The sequence below is a fragment of the Eleginops maclovinus genome, chromosome 24, assembly GCF_036324505.1.
Source record: "Eleginops maclovinus isolate JMC-PN-2008 ecotype Puerto Natales chromosome 24, JC_Emac_rtc_rv5, whole genome shotgun sequence".
In the NCBI taxonomy this organism is placed as follows: Eukaryota; Metazoa; Chordata; class Actinopteri; order Perciformes; family Eleginopidae; genus Eleginops; species Eleginops maclovinus.
In genome coordinates, this window is record NC_086372.1 from 639,728 (window position 1) to 662,464 (window position 22,737).

Below are 22,737 nucleotides of genomic sequence, written 5' to 3' on the forward strand. Positions count from 1 at the left end.
CATGTGTCTAAAGTTTTATTTCATTAACACAACTCAATATAAAGTGAGGGATCGAACGGAGGTCAAAGTGCAGCACCAATCAGCAGTAACAATCATCAGAGGGCTAATACCTGAAGTAATATCTGATATATTTATATTATTAAGAATTCATTTCTTTAGCAGCATCACTAGCTGTAGTCCTGATCAGTGACCCCCTTCTGGAGTCTTTGGGTGAATTAGTGGTGGGTCACACCTGTACGGACCAGGGGATGAAGGAGCCGGGCTCTGCAGGAGGAACCTGCAACACACAACAAGTCGCCAGGTTTGAAAGTGATGCAGGAAAACAACCTGACTATCAGACAGTGGAGGCCCTGATCCCAAGAGCCAGGCTTCGTCTCTCTGTATTCAGAGGCCCATTCCTGTCTCATCCCTCCCTGTTCATACCTGATCCCTGCCCGGATTTGCACCTAGTTTGTCCCTTTTTTATGCCTGATTTGTTCCTGATTTATGCCTATATGCGCCTCATTTATGCCAGTTTCCTGTCAGTGCCTCTTCTCAAAGAGTCAGTGGCACCACAGTAACAACCATTTCCAACACTTTGAAACAAGAACAACATTAAACCCAAATTCAAAGTAACATTCTAGTTATATTTTTCTAAAATGAAACATCTGATCTGCTGATGGATCAGTGTTTCTAAGGTTAGAAAGTTCGGGTACCAGTTTGGTGAATTTGTCGCTGCAGGCGTTGCGGATCCTCTCTGCGGAGGCGGGGCTGTCCAGCCTGGAGGGGCCGTGGAGGCCGGACTCCACCCGGGCGGCGCTGACGGCGTCTTTTATGGCGTAGAAAACTGACGCCGCCAGGAAGAGAGGAGGCTCGCCCACCGCCTGCAGAGGAGAACATTCAACATAAAATAAATGTCCCGAATATCAGCCAAGTGAAGTACCTTAAATGGACTTCAGGGGGCAGCACTTGCAGTAAATGGACTTCAGGGGGCAGCACTTGCAGTAAATGGACCTCAGGGGGCAGCACTTGCAGTAAATGGACCTCAGGGGGCAGCACTTGCAGTAAATGGACTTCAGGGGGCAGCACTTGCAGTAAATGGACCTCAGGGGGCAGCACTTGCAGTAAATGGACTTCAGGGGGCAGGACTTGCAGTAAATGGACTTCAGGGGGCAGGACTTGCAGTAAATGGACTTCAGGGGGCAGGACTTGCAGTAAATGGACTTCAGGGGGCAGCACTTGCAGTAAATGGACTTCAGGGGGCAGCACTTGCAGTAAATGGACTTCAGGGGGCAGCACGGGGGCAGGACTTGCAGTAAATGGACTTCAGGGGGCAGCACGGGGGCAGGACTTGCAGTAAATGGACTTCAGGGGGCAGGACTTGCAGTAAATGTATTTACCTTGGAGGCGAAGATGGCCTTGTCGTTGGGAGCGTCGCGCAGCAGCGACACAGTGAGCTGGGTGGGAATGTCCCCGAATCCCGGGATCTTATAGGAACCAGGACCCCTGGTGAGGAGGACGCCCTGGGGGGAGTAATGCAACTCCTCCAGGGTAAAGAGACCCACCCCCTGCATGAACGCCCCCTCCACCTGCAGATACGGAGCAGAGATATCCATAAGTATCCGATCATAACCGTTAGAAACCTTTAGTACATGTTCTATTACTAGTACTGATTTATTGCACATGGTAATGCGGAGTGACGTCTTATATCTTTAGACTCACCTGTCCGATGTCTATCGCTGGGTTCAGGCTGTGGCCGACGTCCATCACTATGGTGGTACTCAGGTTCTACAACACAATTATAACAACTTTTAATTATAGATTGTGAGAGGAAGAAAGGCCTTGTCTGAATTTGAGCCGGTAACGAACAGGATGGTGTCGTCGGCGTAGAAGCGAATACAGACTAATTAACAGGGGGCCTATTATTGAACCCTGTGGGACACGTTTTTTAATGAATTAGGACCGTGGAATTCTAAAGGAACCCTTAATTCACAATATTCTGATTTCATCCCCCCATTCTTTGAAGTATGCACCTTGTGAGCTCCAGTAAGGCAGTCAATCTCCACCTCCGAACACGCCACCCCGTACGTGAAGTAGTTGAACGCTCGGCCGGAGTTCGTCTCAAAGTCATAACCCAGGTCAGGCGTCCTAATCGGAAACAGGAAGTCAAACTCCGTCCAAGGCTTCATTTATCAACAGGTGAACTGAACAGGTGAACTCACTTGTAGAAACCGTTGGCGCTGAGGTTGACCCGGTTGAAGTATGCAGCTCTCACCTGAAACCCGGACAGAAAGATGAATGACTTCATTCATTTCACTGTTTTAAAGGTATTTTTGTTGCAAATTTCCTGCTCACCCAGTCTTCCCATGATCCTGTGGGGGTCTTGTATGGCTCGAGGCGTTTGGTGAGGATCTCACAGGCGTTCTGCACTGCGGCTCCGTTGAGGTCTGAGGAGGCGGAGGCGGCGGTGGGGCTGGTGTTGGGCACCGTGTTGGTGCTGGTCTCTGAGACATGGATCTTAGAACAGGGGATACCCAGAACCCTGCTGGCTACCTACACACACACACACACACACACACACACACACACACACACACACACACACACACACACACACACACACACACACACACACACACACACACACACACACACACACACACACACACACACACACACACACAGAGTAGAGCTTCTGAAGCTGCAGCTCCTCTAATACTGAAATCAACTGTGTGAAAGGTAGGTAGGTTCTGGTACCTGGACCATCTTGGTGTGGAGTCCTTGTCCCATCTCCGTCCCGCCGTGGGTCAGCAACACAGAGCCGTCGGTGTAGATATGAACCAGAGCGCCGGCCTGCCGACACAGAATAACACATATTAACACACTCACCTCGTCCTTCAAGCCTTGAACGGAGAGTCTGACTGCAGTTTGTTTGATCAGACCTGGTTCAGGAACAGGGCGGTGAAGCTGATGCCAAACTTTGTAGGGACGATGGCGAGGCCTCGCTTGGTCCAGCGGTTCTGTCTGAGGCGAGGAAAACAAAGAGTTTCAACCACCTTCACTCCTCGGACAACAAGAACAGACATTTCCAGATGGTTCTCAGAAGGTTACCGGTTGTAGAGGTCGACGGCGACTCGGCGCTGTTGGTACTGGGAGCGGGACATGCACTCGTCCCAGCAGCGGTCCAAAGTGAACTGACCCAGGATCTGGTTGTAGGGCGTCTTCTGTCCTTCCATGTACAGGTTCAACCGTCGCACCTGCAGGAAAGTCAACGGTTTTCTGAATCTGTGTTTGGTTGTTAGCCTGAAATAAGGTCTCAGGTAACGTTTTGTTCCACCACATAAAACATGTCAGTAAAAACCCCACTGGTGGATTGAAAAACGGAGTTTACTAATAACAGTCTAAAAGAGACCCCACCTCCTCAGCAGGCTTCCCAAGGCTCTGAGCCACGTCAGTAATCCAGCTCTCCGTCACCATCATGCCTTGAGGTCCTCCGAAGCCCCTGAAGGCGGTGTTGGACGGCAGGTTGGTTCGGCACACGAAGCCGCGGCCGCGAATGTTGGTCAGGCTGTAGGAGTTCTCCATGTGGAACAGAGCGCGCTCCATGACCTCAGAGGACAAACATCAGAACATCAGCACCCCGTCAGCTAAGAGAGGGGGGGTCCATTAGAGAGGATACTCACAGACTGAGAGAGGTCCATCGAGTTTCCTGCGTTACTGTAGTACGACACGTCCAGAGCAACCACCTTACCGCTGTTCAGGAAACCCACCTGCAGCGAGAGGAGCAGATACTCATCCCGGAATCAGACCAAAGCAAACGAACTGCAGGTCTCAGAACGCCCTGATAATACTTCTTAATTATACTGCAGAACTTCAACTGCTAGCAGTGACCACCCCCCCACCTTGTATTTTCCGTAGAAGGGGTGTCTCCCCCCGGAGATCAACATGTCCTCGTCTCTGTCCAGCATGCACCTCACAGGCCTCCGTAGCCTTGAACACAATCACACATTTAGACTGACCATGAAAGCTAGATTTCCATTTCAGAGTAAAAGCATCAACATAAACATCAGTCTTACTTGTTTGCTGCCACGGCAACCACTGTGGAGAGCAGGGTGGTCCGGGACTCTTTCCCCCCGAAGCCACCCCCCATCCTCTTCACCCGGACCACCACCCTGTTGGCGGGGACGCCCAGCGCCTTCGCAACCAGGGACTGAAAGAGTGAAGACCACATTTCATAAGAGACAAAGTAGTAGCATCACTACCCGTGTTTCAGAGCATCACTACCCGTGTTTCAGAGCATCACTACCCGTGTTTCAGAGCATCACTACCCGTGTTTCAGAGCATCACTACCCGTGTTTCAGAGCATCACTACCCGTGTCTCAGAGCATCACTACCCGTGTTTCAGAGCATCACTACCCGTGTTTCAGAGCATCACTACCCGTGTTTCAGAGTAGTGTTACCTGTGTTTCAGAACATCACTACCCGTGTTTCAGAGTAGTGTTACCTGTGTTTCAGAGCATCACTACCCGTGTTTCAGAGCATCACTACCCGTGTTTCAGAGCATCACTACCCGTGTTTCAGAGTAGTGTTACCCGTGTTTCAGAGTAGTGTTACCCGTGTTTCAGAGCATCACTACCCGTGTTTCAGAGTAGTGTTACCCGTGTTTCAGAGTAGTGTTACCCGTGTTTCAGAGCATTACTACCCGTGTTTCAGAGCATCACTACCCGTGTTTCAGAGTAGTGTTACCCGTGTTTCAGAGCATTACTACCCGTGTTTCAGAGCATCACTACCCGTGTTTCAGAGTAGTGTTACCCGTGTTTCAGAGCATCACTACCCGTGTTTCAGAGTAGTGTTACCTGTGTTTTGGTGGCAGCCTGAGTAGAAACAAACAGCTCCATCTCCCCGTCCTCTCGGGGGACAGCGAGGGAGACGTTGGTCTCCAGGTAAAAGTGCTCCTGACCTCCAATGTGCATCTCACCTGTCAAACAATCAACCAATAATCAGTCAGTACCTGAGCAGCTGGGCTTAGCAGGAAGTGGCTCACTAACAGTCCTACCCTCCAGGATGTGGTCGGCCTGTTTAAAGCCCGCCTCCAGGTCTCCGTTCTGGATGGATCTGATTGGCTGGTAGAAGGACTGGGAGGCGATGGCTTCCTGGATGGTGACGATGGGCGTCAGCTCCTCGTATCGGACCTGCACAGCTCTGGCGGCTCTCTGGGCGTGGAGCTGAGTGTCGGCCACCACGGCGCCAATGATGTGCCCGACACACGTCACCTGCAGAGATCAAGGGAAGCACCTGTCAGTCTGGGCGTGGCTCTGAGGGAGGCACCTGATTGGTCGATAGAGACACACCTGGCCACTGGCGAAGACCGTATCGTCGTTGAGGATCGGTCCGGTGGAGTTACTGCCGGGGATGTCTGCGGCAAACACACAGCAGACCACGCCGGGCATTGCCTCCGCCGCCGAGGAATCTACAGAGCTGAGACACGGGTTAGTTATCACTGACTAGTTATCAGACAACTAGTTAACTCCTCGATACGGCATAAGCCCCACCTCCTCGTTAGCATTGTGCCACCAGTAGGTTAAGCAGTAGTTAGCAGTCGTGCGGCGGGCCTTACAGGATGTTGGCGTGAGCCTTGCTGCTGGTGACGAGCGCCAGGTACAGCTCGTTCTCGTACAGCGGCACGTCGTCGCAGTACACCGCCTCACCTGTCGCCTGCTGCAGGGCCGACAGGTGCATCATGGGGTGGCCCACCACGTCTTCCTGGCTCCGCCCCTCCGGCACCGCCTGCAGGACCCAGGTATAGTTAGGGTTGATTTAAATGATCATGTAGTATTAACACAACTCAATAACATATCGGTACCTGGTAGATCTGAGCACTGGACGGGGTCTCTGGGTGGTAAACCTCTGCAGCGCTGAGGCAGTCGGGCCGGACCTTCTCCACGGTCACACCCTGTCAAACAGGAAACCTATTATTAGTCTGGATCTGATTCAGGTCTTAGACATTATAAAGTCATGATAACTCCCACCTGCTCTTCGAGCTTCTGCAGCACCGTCAGGTAGAACTTGTAGAACAGGCTGAGTGTCAGAGTTCGCCGGTACGTCACCATGCCTCCGGGCGCAGAGGGGTCGAGGGTCATCTCCTCGGCCAATGAGGAGCAAGCCTCCTGCAGAAGCTCCTCCCCCCACTGCCTACCATGGGTAATAGCGATGATAGCGTTAGCATGAGTTCTGGATCACCGGATGTCCTGACGGTTCTGTCTCTCACCTTCCCAGCAGTCGCTTTGCCGTTTTTGTGGCCAGCTTGGTGGAAGCCGCCATGCCGCCGTAGCTCAGCCTCAGGTCCTCCACGACGTTGGTCGCGGGAGCGAAGGAGACGCTCATTGCCGCCGTGACGATGCTGATGTCGTCCTCCCGGCGAGGAGACTGTTTGAAGGCCGAGACGAACTGGTTCTGAGGAGATAAAGTGGAGTCAGCTCTGTGGGGGCAGCTGGGGGGGAGCTGAAAGTGTCTCTACCTTCTTGCTGTACGGGATCTGGATGGAGAGCAGGACCTCCTGTGGGCGCACTATGGTCTTCCTGTAGCCGGTGAAGAAACCGTCGTCCATCTGAACCTCCCGCGTGCCGTCTGAGGGTCAAAGGTCAACAACTGAACGTCCCTGATGTGTTACAAAGTCTTACTAAAAGAAGTGTGTGGTAGAGAAACTCCCTCTGGAGGGATTTTAGCCTCTGCAGACCACTGACATGCACCTATAGTATTACAGGGGAGGGAGCCCCACAGGGAGTAGAATGGGGCCCCTTTAGGAAAGCTTTACTAAGGCGTTTCTGATCTCTTGTCTGGAGCGCCTGCCTCCGCCCTCCTGTGCTTCTCTGGGAGTAAACTGTGTTTTTTTCACACCAGCTGTACCTGACATAATGAGTGTTTACAGTCGAAGAGTGACTCAGCACTTTAGGTGAAAGGTCACACCATGACTGTGTGTTTTCACAGGTTTAATCCTCATCATTTCGTCTGATTGTGTGTTTGGTAAAATGGATTTGTTGCACCTTTCAAAATAAACGTTACGCAGTCAGGGAGTGAGAGGATGACCCGCAGTCTGTGTGTGTGTGTGTGTGTGTGTGTGTGTGTGTGTGTGTGTGTGTGTGTGTGTGTGTGTGTGTGTGTGTGTGTGTGTGTGTGTTTGTGTCTTCCTTCAGTGGACTCTGATCTCTGTCAAAACACAGATTCTGGGAAAATGTGTGTGTGTGTGTGTGTGTGTGTGTGTTTCTTCCTTCAGTGGACTCTGATCTCTGTCAAAACACAGATTCTGGGAAAATGTGTATGTGTGTGTGTGTGTGTGTGTGTGTGTGTGTGTGTGTGTGTTTGTGTGTGTGTGTGTGTGTGTGTGCATGTGTGTTACCTTTGTCCACCAGCGTGAGTTTGCAGCCAGCTGCCATAAAAACCGGGTTGAGGTCCGATATGGGGCTGGCTGTCATGATGTTCCCCCCCACCGCCTGAAAACATAAGAAGATCTCATGTAACGCCGTTTGTTCACACGGACTACAGTTACTGAATGAACTGGTTTTTATTGCTTTTATGGCACAAAGGGGCCTGGAAATGTAGTTTTTCTAACCAGGCTCCGTCTATTTCCTGAAAAATGTACAGGTTTTTCACTTCGGCTTTGTCTAACTCCTGGAAAAAGTAAACTATTTTAGCTTTCTTGAGCAAAACGCTGGGATTAACAGAGCTACTGGTTGACGCACTGGTTTGGTGAGGATGAACCAAACATTAGCATGACTTAAAATGGTTGTTCTTCTGAAAGGTCTTTGTTCTACGACAGTAGCTGCTGGTGGTGTGTGCGACTCACAGCCACGTTGCGTATCTGCAGTCCGGCGAACCAGCGCAGCTGCTCGAGGACGGCGAGGAAGACTTCGGTCTGATGAGGAGGCAGAGTCTCCAGTGCTCTCTTCAGCACCGCCCCCATGTGGCTGAGAGTGCACGCTGCACCAAACTCAATACCTGCAAAAACACGTTCACATCACGTTCAGGAAATCTGAGTTAGTGGGTCACTAATTGGATAAATATTGACCGGATCCAATTCAAATTCATGCACATACTTTAGTGACATCAGACCCTGCTTTTTGGTTAGCTTCATCCCCAATTTAGCTGGCAAGCTAACAGTTTAGCATCTGTTGTAAGTGTTTTTGCATCATTTCTTTGTGGTTTTGCACATTTTGCACCAATTCTCTCATAATGCATCTTCTCTTGGTGTTTAGCATCTATTTCTACTCGTCCCAGTCATGTTGGGTCTCCCTTTGGCCATGTCAGCTACTATCCACTGTGTTCAAGGCTGAAAACCAAAACTAAAATATCCAAAATGACTGGGATCGTTCCTGAGATTACCGTCCTCGGTGTGTGTGACGTCGTTCATCTCAGGGATGAAGGCCGGGGCGAGGATCACCGGATACACCATGTTCTTAAACTTCACCTCGATCCCTGCAACACAGAGTCAGTGTCAGGTGGACAAATGAATGAACCAATGAAGGAATGAATGAAGGAGTTCTAGGGAAACACACTGACCCACTTCGGTGTTGCCCACCACCACCCGGGCGTTGGGGTGTTTCCACTTCAGGTTAAGGAACTCCTGCAGGCTGCCGGGCTGAAACCAGGCTGCCCGCGGCCCACGGAAACACAGCGAGGATGACCACTGACCTCTACTGAGGGACTGCAAGGGGGGGGTGGGGTTTTGTAGGTCAGATAGAATCTAAAATAACATGATTCACTTCCTGTAGTTGCTCTGTCTCAATATATAGACAGTATTCTGCTCTTTGCAGACGATACCCTGGTTTATATTTAGAGGTGAATCGTCTTAAATAAATCCAGTTCAACTTTGGGATTGAACATGAATTTTTGGAAAGGTTTTCTACCCCTGAAATCAAACCTGACCGTCATACAGCGAGGTGTTGTTTATTCACCATGAGTTCAGGTGGGAAGATGACTTCCTGTGTGGGGTCGAAGGGCGTGAAGTCTTCGGCGTTAAACAAAGACGTTGCTTCCTGCAGAAAACACAATGACAGTCAGCCACACACACACAGACACAGACACAGACACACACACACACACACACACACACAGACACAGACAGACACACACACAGACACACACACACACAGACACACTCACAGACACACACACACAGCTGTAATACGTCAGTGTGTGTTACTCACATCATTGTCCTCCTCTTGGTTTTGCTGCGCTGCGTTACCATTGGTCATACAGCAGCCGTTCTCCCGCCCCTTCCCACCACAGCAGCCCCCCTCCTGCAGGAGAAAATGCTTGTTAGTAATATTTCTAAGCTTCTAAACAGTGTGTGTGTGTGTGTGTGTGTGTGTGTGTGTGTGTGTGTGTGTGTGTGTGTGTGTGTGTGTGAGTGTGTGTGTGTGTGTGAGTGTGTGTGTGTGTGTGTGTGTGTGTGTGTGTGTGTGTGTGTGTGTGTGTGTGTGTGTGTGTGTGTGTGTGAGTGTGTGTGTGAGTGTGTGTGAGTGTGTGTGTGTGTGTGTGTGTGTGTGTGTGTATGTGTGTGTGTGTGTGTGAGTGTGTGTGAGTGTGTGTGTGTGTGTGTGTAGTGTGTGTGTGTGTGAGTGTGTGTGAGTGTGTGTGTGTGTGTGTGTGTGTGTGTGTGTGTGTGTCCCACCACAGTGAAGGTCTTGAAGCCCTCCAGGATGGGTCTGTATCCGGTGCAGCGACACAGGTTCCCTGAAGACATTAGATACGATGATGTGTTGAAGAAGAGGTTTGATTGGACACGATGGACTACAAATGTAGTTCTTTACCCTGGAAAGCCTCCTCCAGGTCGGCCATGTTGGGCGTGGCGTTGTTCCTCAGCAGGGCGTACATCGCCATGACGATCCCCGGCGTGCAGAATCCGCACTGAGAGCCGTGAGAGCGTGCGATACGCTCCTGCACACACACATCCATAACACACACATTACTCCTGTTGTTGCTCTGTTTGAATAAAACTTTATTCGTGCTGTTGTCACCTGGACAGGGTGCAGCTTCCTCGCCACACTGCCAATGCCCTCCACGGTCGTCACGGCAACCAGGTGCAGTGAGCAGAGCGGAGCCAGGCAGGCGTTCACAGCGTGGTGTCTGGACCCCTAGTTAAAGACCCCCAACACACTCTGAAGACCCCCAACACACTCCCAACACACTCTGAAGACCCACTACACACTCTGAAGACCCCCAACACACTCTGAAGACCCACTACACACTCCCAACACACTCTGAAGACCCCCAACACACTCTGAAGACCCCAACACACTCTGAAGACCCCCAACACACTCCCAACACACTCTGAAGACCCCAAACACACTCTGAAGACCCCCAACACACTCCAACACACTCTGAAGACCCCCAACACACTCTGAAGACCCCCAACACACTCCCAACACACTCTGAAGACCCACTACACACTCCCAACACACTCTGAAGACCCCCAACACACTCTGAAGACCCCCAACACACTCCCAACACACTCTGAAGACCTCAAACACACTCCCAACACACTCTGAAGACCCAATACACTCTGAAGACCCAATACACTCTGAAGACCCCCAACACACTCTGAAGACCCACTACACACTCCCAACACCCTCTGAAGACCCACTACACACTCTAAAGACCCCCAACACACTCTGAAGACCCCCAACACACTCCCAACACCCAACACACTCTGAAGACGCCCAACACACTCTGAAGACGCCCAACACACTCTGAAGACCCCCAACACACTCCCAACACACTCTGAAGACCCCCCAACACACTCTGAAGACCCCCAACACACTCTGAAGACCCACTACACACTCTGAAGACCCACTACACACTCACATTTATCTGATCAGTGTGTGCTAATTTAATTTTAATTAGCCGCAAAATCAGAGGGAGCACATGAGAGCAGCTGAGCAACACACACACACACACACACACACACACACACACACACACACACGAAACTCAAAATGTCCCAAAAAAGGGGAAGAAGACCCACTACACACTCCCAACACCCTCTGAAGACCCACTACACACTCTGAAGACCCCAACACACTCTGAAGACCCCCAACACACTCCCAACACACTCTGAAGACCCCCAACACACTCCCAACACACTCTGAAGACCCACTACACACTCTGAAGACCCCCAACACACTCTGAAGACCCCCAACACACTCTGAAGACCCCCCAACACACTCTGAAGACCTCAAACACACTCCCAACACACTCTGAAGACCCCCAACACACTCCCAAAACACTCTGAAGACCCCCAACACACTCCCAACACACTCTGAAGACCCACTACACACTCCAACACACTCTGAAGACCCACTACACACTCCAACACACTCTGAAGACCCACTACACACTCCAACACACTCTGAAGACCCACTACACACTCCAACACACTCTGAAGACCCACTACACACTCCCAACACACTCTCCCAACACACTCTGAAGACCCACTACACACTCCCAACACACTCTGAAGACCCCCAACACACTCCCAACACACTCTGAAGACCCCCAACACACTCTGAAGACCCCCAACACACTCCCAACACACTCTGAAGACCCCCAACACACTCTGAAGACCCCCAACACACTCCCAACACACTCTGAAGACCCACTACACACTCTGAAGACCCCCAACACACTCTGAAGACCCACTACACACTCCCAACACCCTCTGAAGACCCACTACACACTCTGAAGACCCCAACACACTCTGAAGACCCCCAACACACTCCCAACACACTCTGAAGACCCCCAACACACTCCCAACACACTCTGAAGACCCACTACACACTCTGAAGACCCCCAACACACTCTGAAGACCCCCAACACACTCTGAAGACCCCCAACACACTCTGAAGACCTCAAACACACTCCCAACACACTCTGAAGACCCCCAACACACTCCCAAAACACTCTGAAGACCCCCAACACACTCCCAACACACTCTGAAGACCCACTACACACTCCAACACACTCTGAAGACCCACTACACACTCCAACACACTCTGAAGACCCACTACACACTCCAACACACTCTGAAGACCCACTACACACTCCAACACACTCTGAAGACCCACTACACACTCCCAACACACTCTCCCAACACACTCTGAAGACCCACTACACACTCCCAACACACTCTGAAGACCCCCCAACACACTCTGAAGACCCCCAACACACTCTGAAGACCCACTACACACTCTGAAGACCCACTACACACTCACATTTATCTGATCAGTGTGTGCTAATTTAATTTTAATTAGCCGCAAAATCAGAGGGAGCACATGAGAGCAGCTGAGCAACACACACACACACACACACACACACACACACACACACACACACACGAAACTCAAAAATGTCCCAAAAAAGGGGAAGAATATAGAAAATATTCATCTCTCAAAGTTTACCCGGCAACCGGTCGCAGGAAACCTTGAACAAGTGGCGGAACGGCGGTACTACAACCTCCAGGAACCCAAAACACATTCAGAGAACCACTGATCTCCGGGGAGGGGCTGCTGAGTGACGGTGGATTAGATTTACAGTGTATAAAGAAAGGGAATACTCAGAGGACTGTGAGGATACAGCAGCTGCTGGCTCTGGGTCTGGTATCTGGACAGCATGACGGTGCAGGCTCCACATCCTCCCTCTGCACAGCCCAGCTTAGTGCCTGTTAGGCCCACTGCAAACACACACACACACACACACACACACACACACACACACACACACACACACACACACACACACACACACACACACACACACACACCTTAAGGCTCAGACCTCCGCAGGTTTTAAAATGATGTTAATTTATTATAAAATCTTTTATTTTATTTGTTTCTTCATTTACATTTTTTTGCTAAAACAAATGCAGTTTTATTTATCAAGTCATTTCTTTTTCTAAACTACTTTCTCAGGATTATTATTAATTTATTCCTTTTTAAGTTTTTTTTTAAGTAATGCATCACAGAAATCTGATGAAAATAAAATCCGAAAATAGGAAGTGAAAGCCTTCAGAAATTATGAAAAGAGGAAATCCTACAAACTGCTGCATGTGGAAATGTATCCATTTGGTGTGTGTGTGTGTGTGTGTGATCCTACGTTTCCTCCTCAGATACGTCAGCAGAGTCGTCTCAGGATCTGCATTCCTCTCCACGATCTGCAGCAAAAAGTGAGGAAATTGAATCCAAAACTAAAATGATTGATATTATCTTTAATTCACAGAAAAGTGTCTTTTATTTATTTGTCAGATTTCAAATAAACGTATATTTACACGTTTCTTTTGACGAAAAGGATTATTTAGCTATTTAATGAGATTTTATTAACAGTTTTTTCTGCACATTTAACTCCTGAAAGTGATTAAAGGTGCCCTCTGTAAACCCCTCTGCACGTCCAAACCCACAGTTTGTTCCGCATTGAGGTCCATTTCCCACTTCATCTCTTATGAAGAAGCTCTTTTATTTGTCCCTTTTATCTCTAAAAGCCCCCCCCCCATAAACAGCAGGACTAATGAACACAGAGCCTAGGATTCAAGCTTTATTTAAATCATATACAACATAATTAAATATAATCTAAATATCTATTAGAGTTCAGGAGCCTCCACAGTCCTGTTGCATTCAGGTACCAGAGTCCCTCCAAAAAACACTGCACTTAAACTGGAGAAATCTGTACCTTCTTCCCGTTAACGAAGAAGATGAGCTCATCAGAGCCAGACCCGCTCCCGCTCCCAGTCCCGGTCCAGGTCCAGGTCTCGGTCTTGTCTCCGTTCATGTCCCTGCTGTCCCTGGTGCTCTGCAGTCCGTCTGAAGAGCTCCTCTGCTGGGCCGCTCTGAGGCTGATCCTCCTCCTGGAGGTGTGGCCTTCAGGGACTGAAACTCCCCCTGAACCTCTCACTAGAGTCTGTTGGTGCGTTCAGGTGCTCCTGAATCACCTGAGTCAGTAAACCCCAGCTCCGAGCCGCTGGGTGGAATTCACATTAATATCTGTGACTGATTAACGGTGATCTGAAGGAGGAATCCTCTGTGAGGAAAAGATGGGATTTGTGTTTTACACTGGTGAATGATAATGGGAATGACCAACTAGAACTTTGACCCCAGACAAAGTACAGTGATGGGCTGATTATTCACAGCTGGGGGTCAAAGGGCAGGCAGCAGACTGCAGGCTGTTTGGGTGAAGCAGCGGTTAAGGAGATAATGCAGCGAGGCGCTCACATGCTGCTCACACTGAGGCTGTTACACCACGGGATATACCACCATTAAACAACCATTAAACCACAGTTAAACCACTACTATCCCACTGCAACCACTCTAACTGTGAGTGAATGCATGAGGAAGCTGCCAAAGCAAACACTAAAAGATGAAATGACTCAAATAGTTTTTTTTAACCAAAAATAAATGTAGGCCCTAATTAATATTTATTATTATTAATTGTTTGTAATAATTCTCCTACTTTATGTAACATATATCTATTTTTATTTATGTATTTTATATTTATTAAATTAAATATATTAGTCTTTCCAAGAAATAAATCACGCAGACGGCCACACTGCATTTAAATCACATGATGGGATGTAATGGGCAATAAAAGATTAATTTATCCAAAAATATAATTTGAGTTCATTCATAAAATGTTTGAGGTTTTCTGCAATTGTTTAAAAATAATTCAGAAGGTGAATAAAGTTGCTATTAAACATATTTGACATTTTCCTAATACTTTAGCCTTGATGCCTCAAAAAGCATTTAACACACATTTTCACCACATGAAAAAATAAGGTATAAAATCACACATATCTGAATGACGGGGAAAGATCATATTTCATTTTATATTTTGAATTCTTATTTTTTACCTATCATTAAATTAAGAGACGTTCTCCACTGTTTGAGGGGTGGCGCCGTCTGGTGGGCAAACAGCGGGACTACACGCTGAGCTGCCCACACATTAAAACCTGTTTATACATAAACACGAAATTAATGATAAAATAAAAACAAATAGATACAAAATAAAGCCATTTAGTATTTCAAAATACATATTTATTTAAGTCAATTTGATGAAATATAAAAGTTAGATTTGATTGACTAAAACACATTTAGTTTAATTTAAGAAAGTGTGTGAATCCGTGCTGTTTCCTTTTCTGTGTTGCTGCATAAATACTTGAATATCCTCACGGGGGTTCATAAAGGTACATCTTATCTGATCTTACACATAAAGTATTTCTGATTCTGATTCTGATCTTAGACCGTGTTACACGGTTCAATGTGTGAAGCCTGTAGTTCTGGGAGCTGTCCACCAGAGGGCGTCATCCCTCAAACAGCGAATGAAGGAAACGTCTCTTCATTTAAAAAGAAATAATGAAACTAAAAAAAGGAACAAGTATATATTTTTAAAACAACCAATTCAAAATAAAAGATGTACATTTAAACAATATAAAAGAAACAACAACGTAATGATATAAAGGGATTTGATCTTTTTAAGATAAATGTAAACATTTTAAAGTTATATAACATAAATACTAAGTCTGTTCTTACATGAAGGTTTCTTAATACCATTCTACATTAAGTTTGTTTTCAATGTAGTTACAAATAAAACTGTGTCAACATGTCTTACTGTGTTGCAGCCCAGCATGCAGTTCCTGAGGTTGGATTCCTTTTATGAAATGATTCAGATTTTTATTAGAATTCAATTTATATGCATTTATTCAAAAGAGAAACTCAATTATTAGTGAATCATTTTCATTCATTTAATTTCAAGTTCACAAACCACCTTGTATTGGTCATATTATAACAGAACGTTTGACTCCAACTCATCTGGAGAATTATTCCTGACAAAGAAGACAGTTAGAAAGTGTCAGTAAATGAACAAACAAATCTAAAAGTGAATACAGGAACAATGTAATGAAGAGGTGGAATTAGAAATATCAATGCTGAAGTAAAAACAGCAATTATTCAAAAACAATATTCAATTAAAGAAATGCTTCAATTAAATAACTTCAATTAAATAACTTCAATTAAATAGCTTCAATTAAATAGCTTCAATTAAATCGCTTCAATTAAATAGCTTCAATTAACTAGCTTCAATTAAATAGCTTCAATTAAATAACTTCAATTAAATCGCTTCAATTAAATAGCTTCAATTAACTCGCTTCAATTAAATCGCTTCAATTAAATAGCTTCAATTAAATAGCTTCAATTAAATAGCTTCAATTAAATAACTTCAATTAAATAGCTTCAATTAAATCGCTTCAATTAACTAGCTTCAATTAAATCGCTTCAATTAAATCGCTTCAATTAAATAGCTTCATTTAAATAGCTTCAATTAAATAGCTTCAATTAAATAACTTCAATGAAATAGCTTCAATTAACTCGCTTCAATTAAATAACTTAAATTAAATAGCTTCAATTAACTCGCTTCAATTAAATAACTTCAATTAAATAGCTTCAATTAAATAGCTTCAATTAACTCGCTTCAATTAAATAACTTCAATTAAATAGCTTCAATTAAATAGCTTCAATTAACTAGCTTCAATTAAATCGCTTCAATTAAATCGCTTCAATTAAATAGCTTCATTTAAATAGCTTCAATTAAATAACTTCAATTAAATAGCTTCAATTAAATCGCTTCAATTAACTAGCTTCAATTAAATCGCTTCAATTAAATCGCTTCAATTAAATAGCTTCATTTAAATAGCTTCAATTAAATAGCTTCAATTAACTAGCTTCAATTAAATAACTTCAATGAAATAGCTTCAATTAACTCGCTTCAATTAAATAACTTAAATTAAATAGCTTCAATTAAATCACTTCAATTAAATAGCTTCAATTAAATCGCTTCAATTAAATAGCTTCAATTAAATAGCTTCAATTAAATCGCTTCAATTAACTAGCTTCAATTAAATAACTTCAATTAAATCGCTTCAATGAAATAACTTCAATTAAATAGCTTCAATTAAATCGCTTCAATTAAATAGCTTCAATTAAATAGCTTCAATTAAATCGCTTCAATTAACTCGCTTCAATTAAATCGCTTCAATTAAATAGCTTCAATTAACTAGCTTCAATTAAATAACTTCAATTAAATAGCTTCAATTAACTCGCTTCAATTAAATCGCTTCAATTAAATAGCTTCAATTAAATCGCTTCAATTAAATAGCTTCAATTAAATAGCTTCAATTAACTAACTGATGTTTGGGCATATTTCCTTTGCATTATTTTGGCCGGTCCCCCCCCCCCCCCTCCTCATTGCCTCTTTATTCTTTCTAACAAAATGATTTGTACTATAAGCAACCTGAAGGTACAGGTGGGTATACAACAAAACGTGTGTGTGTGTGTGTGTGTGTGTGTGTGTGTGTGTGTGTGTGTGTGTGTGTGTTATTTACCTTCGTCCCATAGAGAAACCATTGCTGCAGCCGGTTTAACAGTCTTTAAGGGGCTTTAAGGGGCTTTAAGGGTCTTTAAGGGGTTTTAACAGTCTTTAAGGGGCTTTAAGGGTCTTTAAGGGGTTTTAACAGTCTTTAAGGGGCTTTAAGGGTCTTTAAGGGGCTTTAAGGGGCTTTAAGGGTCTTTAAGGGGCTTTAAGGGGCTTTAAGGGGTTTTAACGGTCTTTAAGGGGCTTTAAGGGGCTTTAAGGGTCTTTAAGGGGCTTTAAGGGGCTTTAAGGGGTTTTAACAGTCTTTAAGGGGCTTTAAGGGTCTTTAAGGGGCTTTAAGGGGCTTTAAGGGGTTTTAACAGTCTTTAAGGGGCTTTAAGGGGCTTTAAGGGTCTTTAAGGGGCTTTGAGGGGTTTTAACGGTCTTTGGTGGGCTTTAAGGGGCTTTAAGGGGCTTTAAGGGGCTTTAAGGGTCTTTAAGGGGCTTTAAGGGGCTTTAAGGGGTTTTAACAGTCTTTAAGGGGCTTTAAGGGTCTTTAAGGGGCTTTAAGGGGCTTTGAGGGGTTTTAACGGTCTTTGATGGGCTTTAAGGGGCTTTAAGGGGCTTTAAGGGGCTTTAAGGGGTTTTAAGGGTCTTTAAGGGGTTTTAACGGTCTTTAAGGGGCTTTAAGGGGCTTTAAGGGGTTTTAAGGGGTTTTAAGGGGCTTTAAGGGGCTTTAAGGGGCTTTAAGGGGCTTTAAGGGGTTTTAACGGTCTTTAAGGGGCTTTAAGGGTCTTTAAGGGGCTTTAAGGGGTTTTAACGGTCTTTGATGGGCTTTAAGGGGCTTTAAGGGTCTTTTAAGGGGCTTTAAGGGGTTTTAACGGTCTTTAAGGGGCTTTAAGGGTCTTTAAGGGGTTTTAAGGGGTTTTAACGGTCTTTGATGGGCTTTAAGGGGCTTTAAGGGCTTTTAAGGGGTTTTAACGGGCTTTAAGGGGCTTTAAGGGGCTTTAAGGGGTTTTAACAGTCTTTAAGGGGCTTTAAGGGGCTTTAAGGGGCTTTAAGGGGTTTTAACAGTCTTTAAAGGGCTTTAAGGGTCTTTAAGGGGCTTTAAGGGGCTTTAAGGGTTTTAACAGTCTTTAAGGGGCTTTAAGGGTCTTTAAGGGGTTTTAAGGGTCTTTAAGGGGTTTTAACAGTCTTTAAGGGGCTTTAAGGGTCTTTAAGGGGCTTTAAGGGTCTTTAAGGGGTTTTAACAGTCTTTAAGGGGCTTTAAGGGGCTTTAAGGGGCTTTAAGGGGTTTTAAGGGTCTTTAAGGGGTTTTAACGGTCTTTAAGGGGCTTTAAGGGGCTTTAAGGGGTTTTAACAGTCTTTAAGGGGTTTTAAGGGTCTTTAAGGGGCTTTAAGGGTCTTTAAGGGGCTTTAAGGGTCTTTAAGGGGTTTTAACAGTCTTTAAGGGGCTTTAAGGGTCTTTAAGGGGCTTTAAGGGTCTTTAAGGGGTTTTAACAGTCTTTAAGGGGCTTTAAGGGTCTTTAAGGGGCTTTAAGGGGCTTTAAGGGGTTTTAAGGGTCTTTAAGGGGTTTTAACGGTCTTTAAGGGGCTTTAAGGGGCTTTAAGGGTCTTTAAGGGGCTTTAAGGGGTTTTAACAGTCTTTAAGGGGCTTTAAGGGTCTTTAAGGGGTTTTAAGGGGTTTTAAGGGTCTTTAAGGGGTTTTAACAGTCTTTAAGGGGCTTTAAGGGTCTTTAAGGGGCTTTAAGGGTCTTTAAGGGGTTTTAAGGGGCTTTAAGGGGCTTTAAGGGGCTTTAAGGGTCTTTAAGGGGTTTTAAGGGGCTTTAAGGGGCTTTAAGGGGTTTTAAGGGTCTTTAAGGGGCTTTAAGGGGCTTTAAGGGGCTTTAAGGGGTTTTAAGGGTCTTTAAGGGGTTTTAACGGTCTTTAAGGGGCTTTAAGGGGCTTTAAGGGGTTTTAAGGGGTTTTAAGGGGCTTTAAGGGTCTTTAAGGGGCTTTAAGGGGTTTTAACAGTCTTTAAGGGGCTTTAAGGGTCTTTAAGGGGTTTTAAGGGTCTTTAAGGGGTTTTAAGGGTCTTTAAGGGGTTTTAACAGTCTTTAAGGGGCTTTAAGGGTCTTTAAGGGGCTTTAAGGGTCTTTAAGGGGTTTTAACAGTCTTTAAGGGGCTTTAAGGGTCTTTAAGGGGCTTTAAGGGGCTTTAAGGGGTTTTAAGGGTCTTTAAGGGGTTTTAACGGTCTTTAAGGGGCTTTAAGGGGCTTTAAGGGGTTTTAAGGGGTTTTAAGGGGCTTTAAGGGGCTTTAAGGGGTTTTAAGGGGCTTTAAGGGGCTTTAAGGGGTTTTAAGGGGTTTTAAGGGGCTTTAAGGGGCTTTAAGGGGTTTTAAGGGGCTTTAAGGGGCTTTAAGGGGCTTTAAGGGGTTTTAAGGGGTTTTAACGGTCTTTAAGGGGCTTTAAGGGGTTTTAACGGTCTTTAAGGGGCTTTAAGGGGCTTTAAGGGGCTTTGAGGGGCTTTAAGGGGTTTTAACAGTCTTTAAGGGGCTTTAAGGGGTTTTAACAGTCTTTGAGGGGCTTTAAGGGGTTTTAACAGTCTTTAAGGGGCTTTAAGGGGCTTTAAGGGGTTTTAACGGTCTTTAAGGGGCTTTAACGGTCTTTGAGGGGCTTTAACGGTGTTTAAGGGGCTTTAACGGTGTTTAAGGGGCTTTAAGGGGCTTTAAGGGGTTTTAACGGTCTTTGATGGGCTTTAAGGGGCTTTAAGGGGCTTTAAGGGGTTTTAACGGTCTTTAAGGGGCTTTAAGGGGCTTTAAGGGGCTTTAAGGGGTTTTAACGGTCTTTGATGGGCTTTAAGGGGCTTTAAGGGTCTTTAAGGGGCTTTAAGGGGTTTTAACGGTCTTTAAGGGGCTTTAAGGGTCTTTAAGGGGTTTTAAGGGGTTTTAACGGTCTTTGATGGGCTTTAAGGGGCTTTAAGGGGCTTTAAGGGGTTTTAACGGGCTTTAAGGGGCTTTAAGGGGCTTTAAGGGGTTTTAACGGTCTTTGATGGGCTTTAAGGGGCTTTAAGGGTCTTTAAGGGGCTCTAAGGGGTTTTAACGGTCTTTAAGGGGCTTTAAGGGGCTTTAAGGGGCTTTAAGGGGTTTTAACGGTCTTTGATGGGCTTTAAGGGGCTTTAAGGGGCTTTAAGGGGTTTTAACGGTCTTTAAGGGGCTTTAAGGGGCTTTAAGGGGCTTTAAGGGGTTTTAACGGTCTTTGATGGGCTTTAAGGGGCTTTAAGGGTCTTTAAGGGGCTCTAAGGGGTTTTAACGGTCTTTAAGGGGCTTTAAGGGGCTTTAAGGGGCTTTAAGGGGTTTTAACGGTCTTTGATGGGCTTTAAGGGGCTTTAAGGGGCTTTAAGGGGTTTTAACGGTCTTTAAGGGGCTTTAAGGGGCTTTAAGGGGCTTTAAGGGGCTTTAAGGGGTTTTAACGGTCTTTGATGGGCTTTAAGGGGCTTTAAGGGGCTTTAAGGGGTTTTAACGGTCTTTAAGGGGCTTTGAGGGGCTTTAAGGGGTTTTAACGGTCTTTAAGGGGCTTTAAGGGGCTTTAAGGGGCTTTAAGGGGTTTTTAACAGTCTTTAAGGGGCTTTAAGGGGTTTTAACAGTCTTTGAGGGGCTTTAAGGGGTTTTTAACAGTCTTTAAGGGGCTTTAAGGGGCTTTTTTCATTTACATATTACAGTTCTGTGTGTGTGTTGATAAATTATATTAAATATAAATTACAAAAAGTTAAGAAAATACCAAAATGAAGCAACATTATGAAGGGATTGTCTAAATGAATCAGAGCTGGATCAAACTGTTTGAGGGTCCCGGGGCAGAGACGAACAGTCGGCCCCCCGTGGTTTTTAAATCTGTTTTGGCACATCGTTGATTTTCAGAGAGAAATCAGGAATAAAATCAGGAAATATTTGCAATTCACCGACCTCTCCTGCAGGAGTGCATACAGCTGTGTCACGATGACCTCACAGCGGAGGCCCCCGTCATCCCGGGCCTCACCCACCTGCAGCCCCCCCCTCCGTCAGACGCCTCGTCCTCTGCCTCCTCCCCTATGCAGGCCAAGCGCTCCATGGAGCACTTCTGCTGGGGGAAGCCAGTGGGCAGGAAGCGCCGACCGGTCAAAGTGTTCCGCGACGAGGAGGAGGGGCAGGAGCCTGCAGAGGACCTCCCCGGGGAGCTGAGGAGGCGGGGCCTACAGGAGGAGGAAAACATGGAGCAGCAAGCGGTACGGCGGCTTCATGAAGAGCGGCCGCTGCTCACGCTCTTCAAGAACGCCATCATCAAGAGCGCTCAGCAGTGAGGGGGCGGGGCCTTGTCAGCAGACTCATCCGTGGACCAATAGGAAGACTGGGATCCTGACTGAAGAGAAGACGTTTGATCTTTATTCTGTAAATAACTGCATAAACATCTTGAAGCAAGATGGAGCGTGTCCTGGGTTCACTGTACATATTTACTAATGAATAAAGATCTTACCCTCCCTCCAGACGTCACATGACACCGTGATGATGAACACAACAATAACCATTTCAGTGACAGACGAACAAAAACACACACTTTTTATTTTGAGTTTATTTATTTCAAACACCAGGAAAAGGATCTTAAAGACCCTGGAGATAATTGTAATATTGTCCGAAAACATGAAGCAAACATTAAAGGGTAAAGGCCCCCAAACACAGGGCCCACAATCATTGAAAATCACCAATACGCTCTACAGCAGGAGAACACAACTTCAATTACAAACATGACTCACGTCACATATTACCAATTAATTCAACAATTAGCATCCTGCTTTTCTCCAGCCAACAGGAAACAGGAAACAGGCTGTTGATTATATCACCCTGGATTCATTTACAGATTATTCTCTCGGTTAATCGTCTAGAAAATGTCTACAAATTTATGAGAAAATTATTACAAAAAGGGTTATTTATGTACACCTGAGGCTCTACAGACACACCTGAGGGACTAAAGACACACCTGAGGGACTAAAGACACACCTGATGGACTAACCGACACACCTGAGGCTCTACAGACACACCTGAGGCTCTACAGACACACCTGAGGGACTAACAGACACACCTGAGGGACTAAAAACACCCCTGAGGCTCTACAGACACACCTGAGGGACTAAAGACACACCTGAGGGACTAAAGACACACCTGATGGACTAACCGACACACCTGAGGCTCTACAGACACACCTGAGGCTCTACAGACACACCTGAGGGACTAAAGACACACCTGAGGGACTAAAGACACACCTGAGGGACTAACAGACACACCTGAGGGACTAACAGACACACCTGAGGGACTAACAGACACACCTGAGGGACTAAAGACACACCTGAGGGACTAACAGA

At 46.0% G+C, this 22,737-nt stretch overlaps 1 protein-coding gene and 1 pseudogene across 1 annotated transcript; one reads left to right on the forward strand and one right to left on the reverse strand.

The window, feature by feature from the left end:
* Window position 1: 1 nt before the first annotated feature.
* Window positions 2-14,044, reverse strand: xdh (xanthine dehydrogenase). The gene is made up of 34 exons (XM_063878112.1): window positions 13,699-14,044; window positions 13,129-13,186; window positions 12,610-12,706; window positions 9,996-10,104; window positions 9,789-9,915; window positions 9,650-9,711; window positions 9,183-9,275; window positions 8,931-9,011; window positions 8,536-8,680; window positions 8,359-8,451; window positions 7,823-7,974; window positions 7,376-7,469; window positions 6,497-6,606; window positions 6,248-6,432; window positions 6,009-6,171; window positions 5,843-5,932; window positions 5,597-5,766; window positions 5,331-5,457; window positions 5,036-5,252; window positions 4,836-4,957; window positions 4,056-4,189; window positions 3,882-3,969; window positions 3,663-3,749; window positions 3,397-3,588; window positions 3,091-3,236; window positions 2,922-3,003; window positions 2,737-2,832; window positions 2,335-2,532; window positions 2,202-2,254; window positions 2,013-2,127; window positions 1,702-1,767; window positions 1,380-1,568; window positions 696-863; window positions 2-277 (listed from the first exon to the last, which is right to left on the reverse strand). The coding sequence occupies exons 1-34, from the start codon at window positions 13,795-13,797 to the stop codon at window positions 227-229; spliced, it is 4,059 nt and encodes a 1,352-aa protein (XP_063734182.1). The 5' UTR covers window positions 13,798-14,044; the 3' UTR covers window positions 2-226.
* On the forward strand, window positions 13,796-21,681 carry LOC134861168 (pro-opiomelanocortin-like; annotated as a pseudogene).
* Window positions 21,682-22,737: the final 1,056 nt, after the last annotated feature.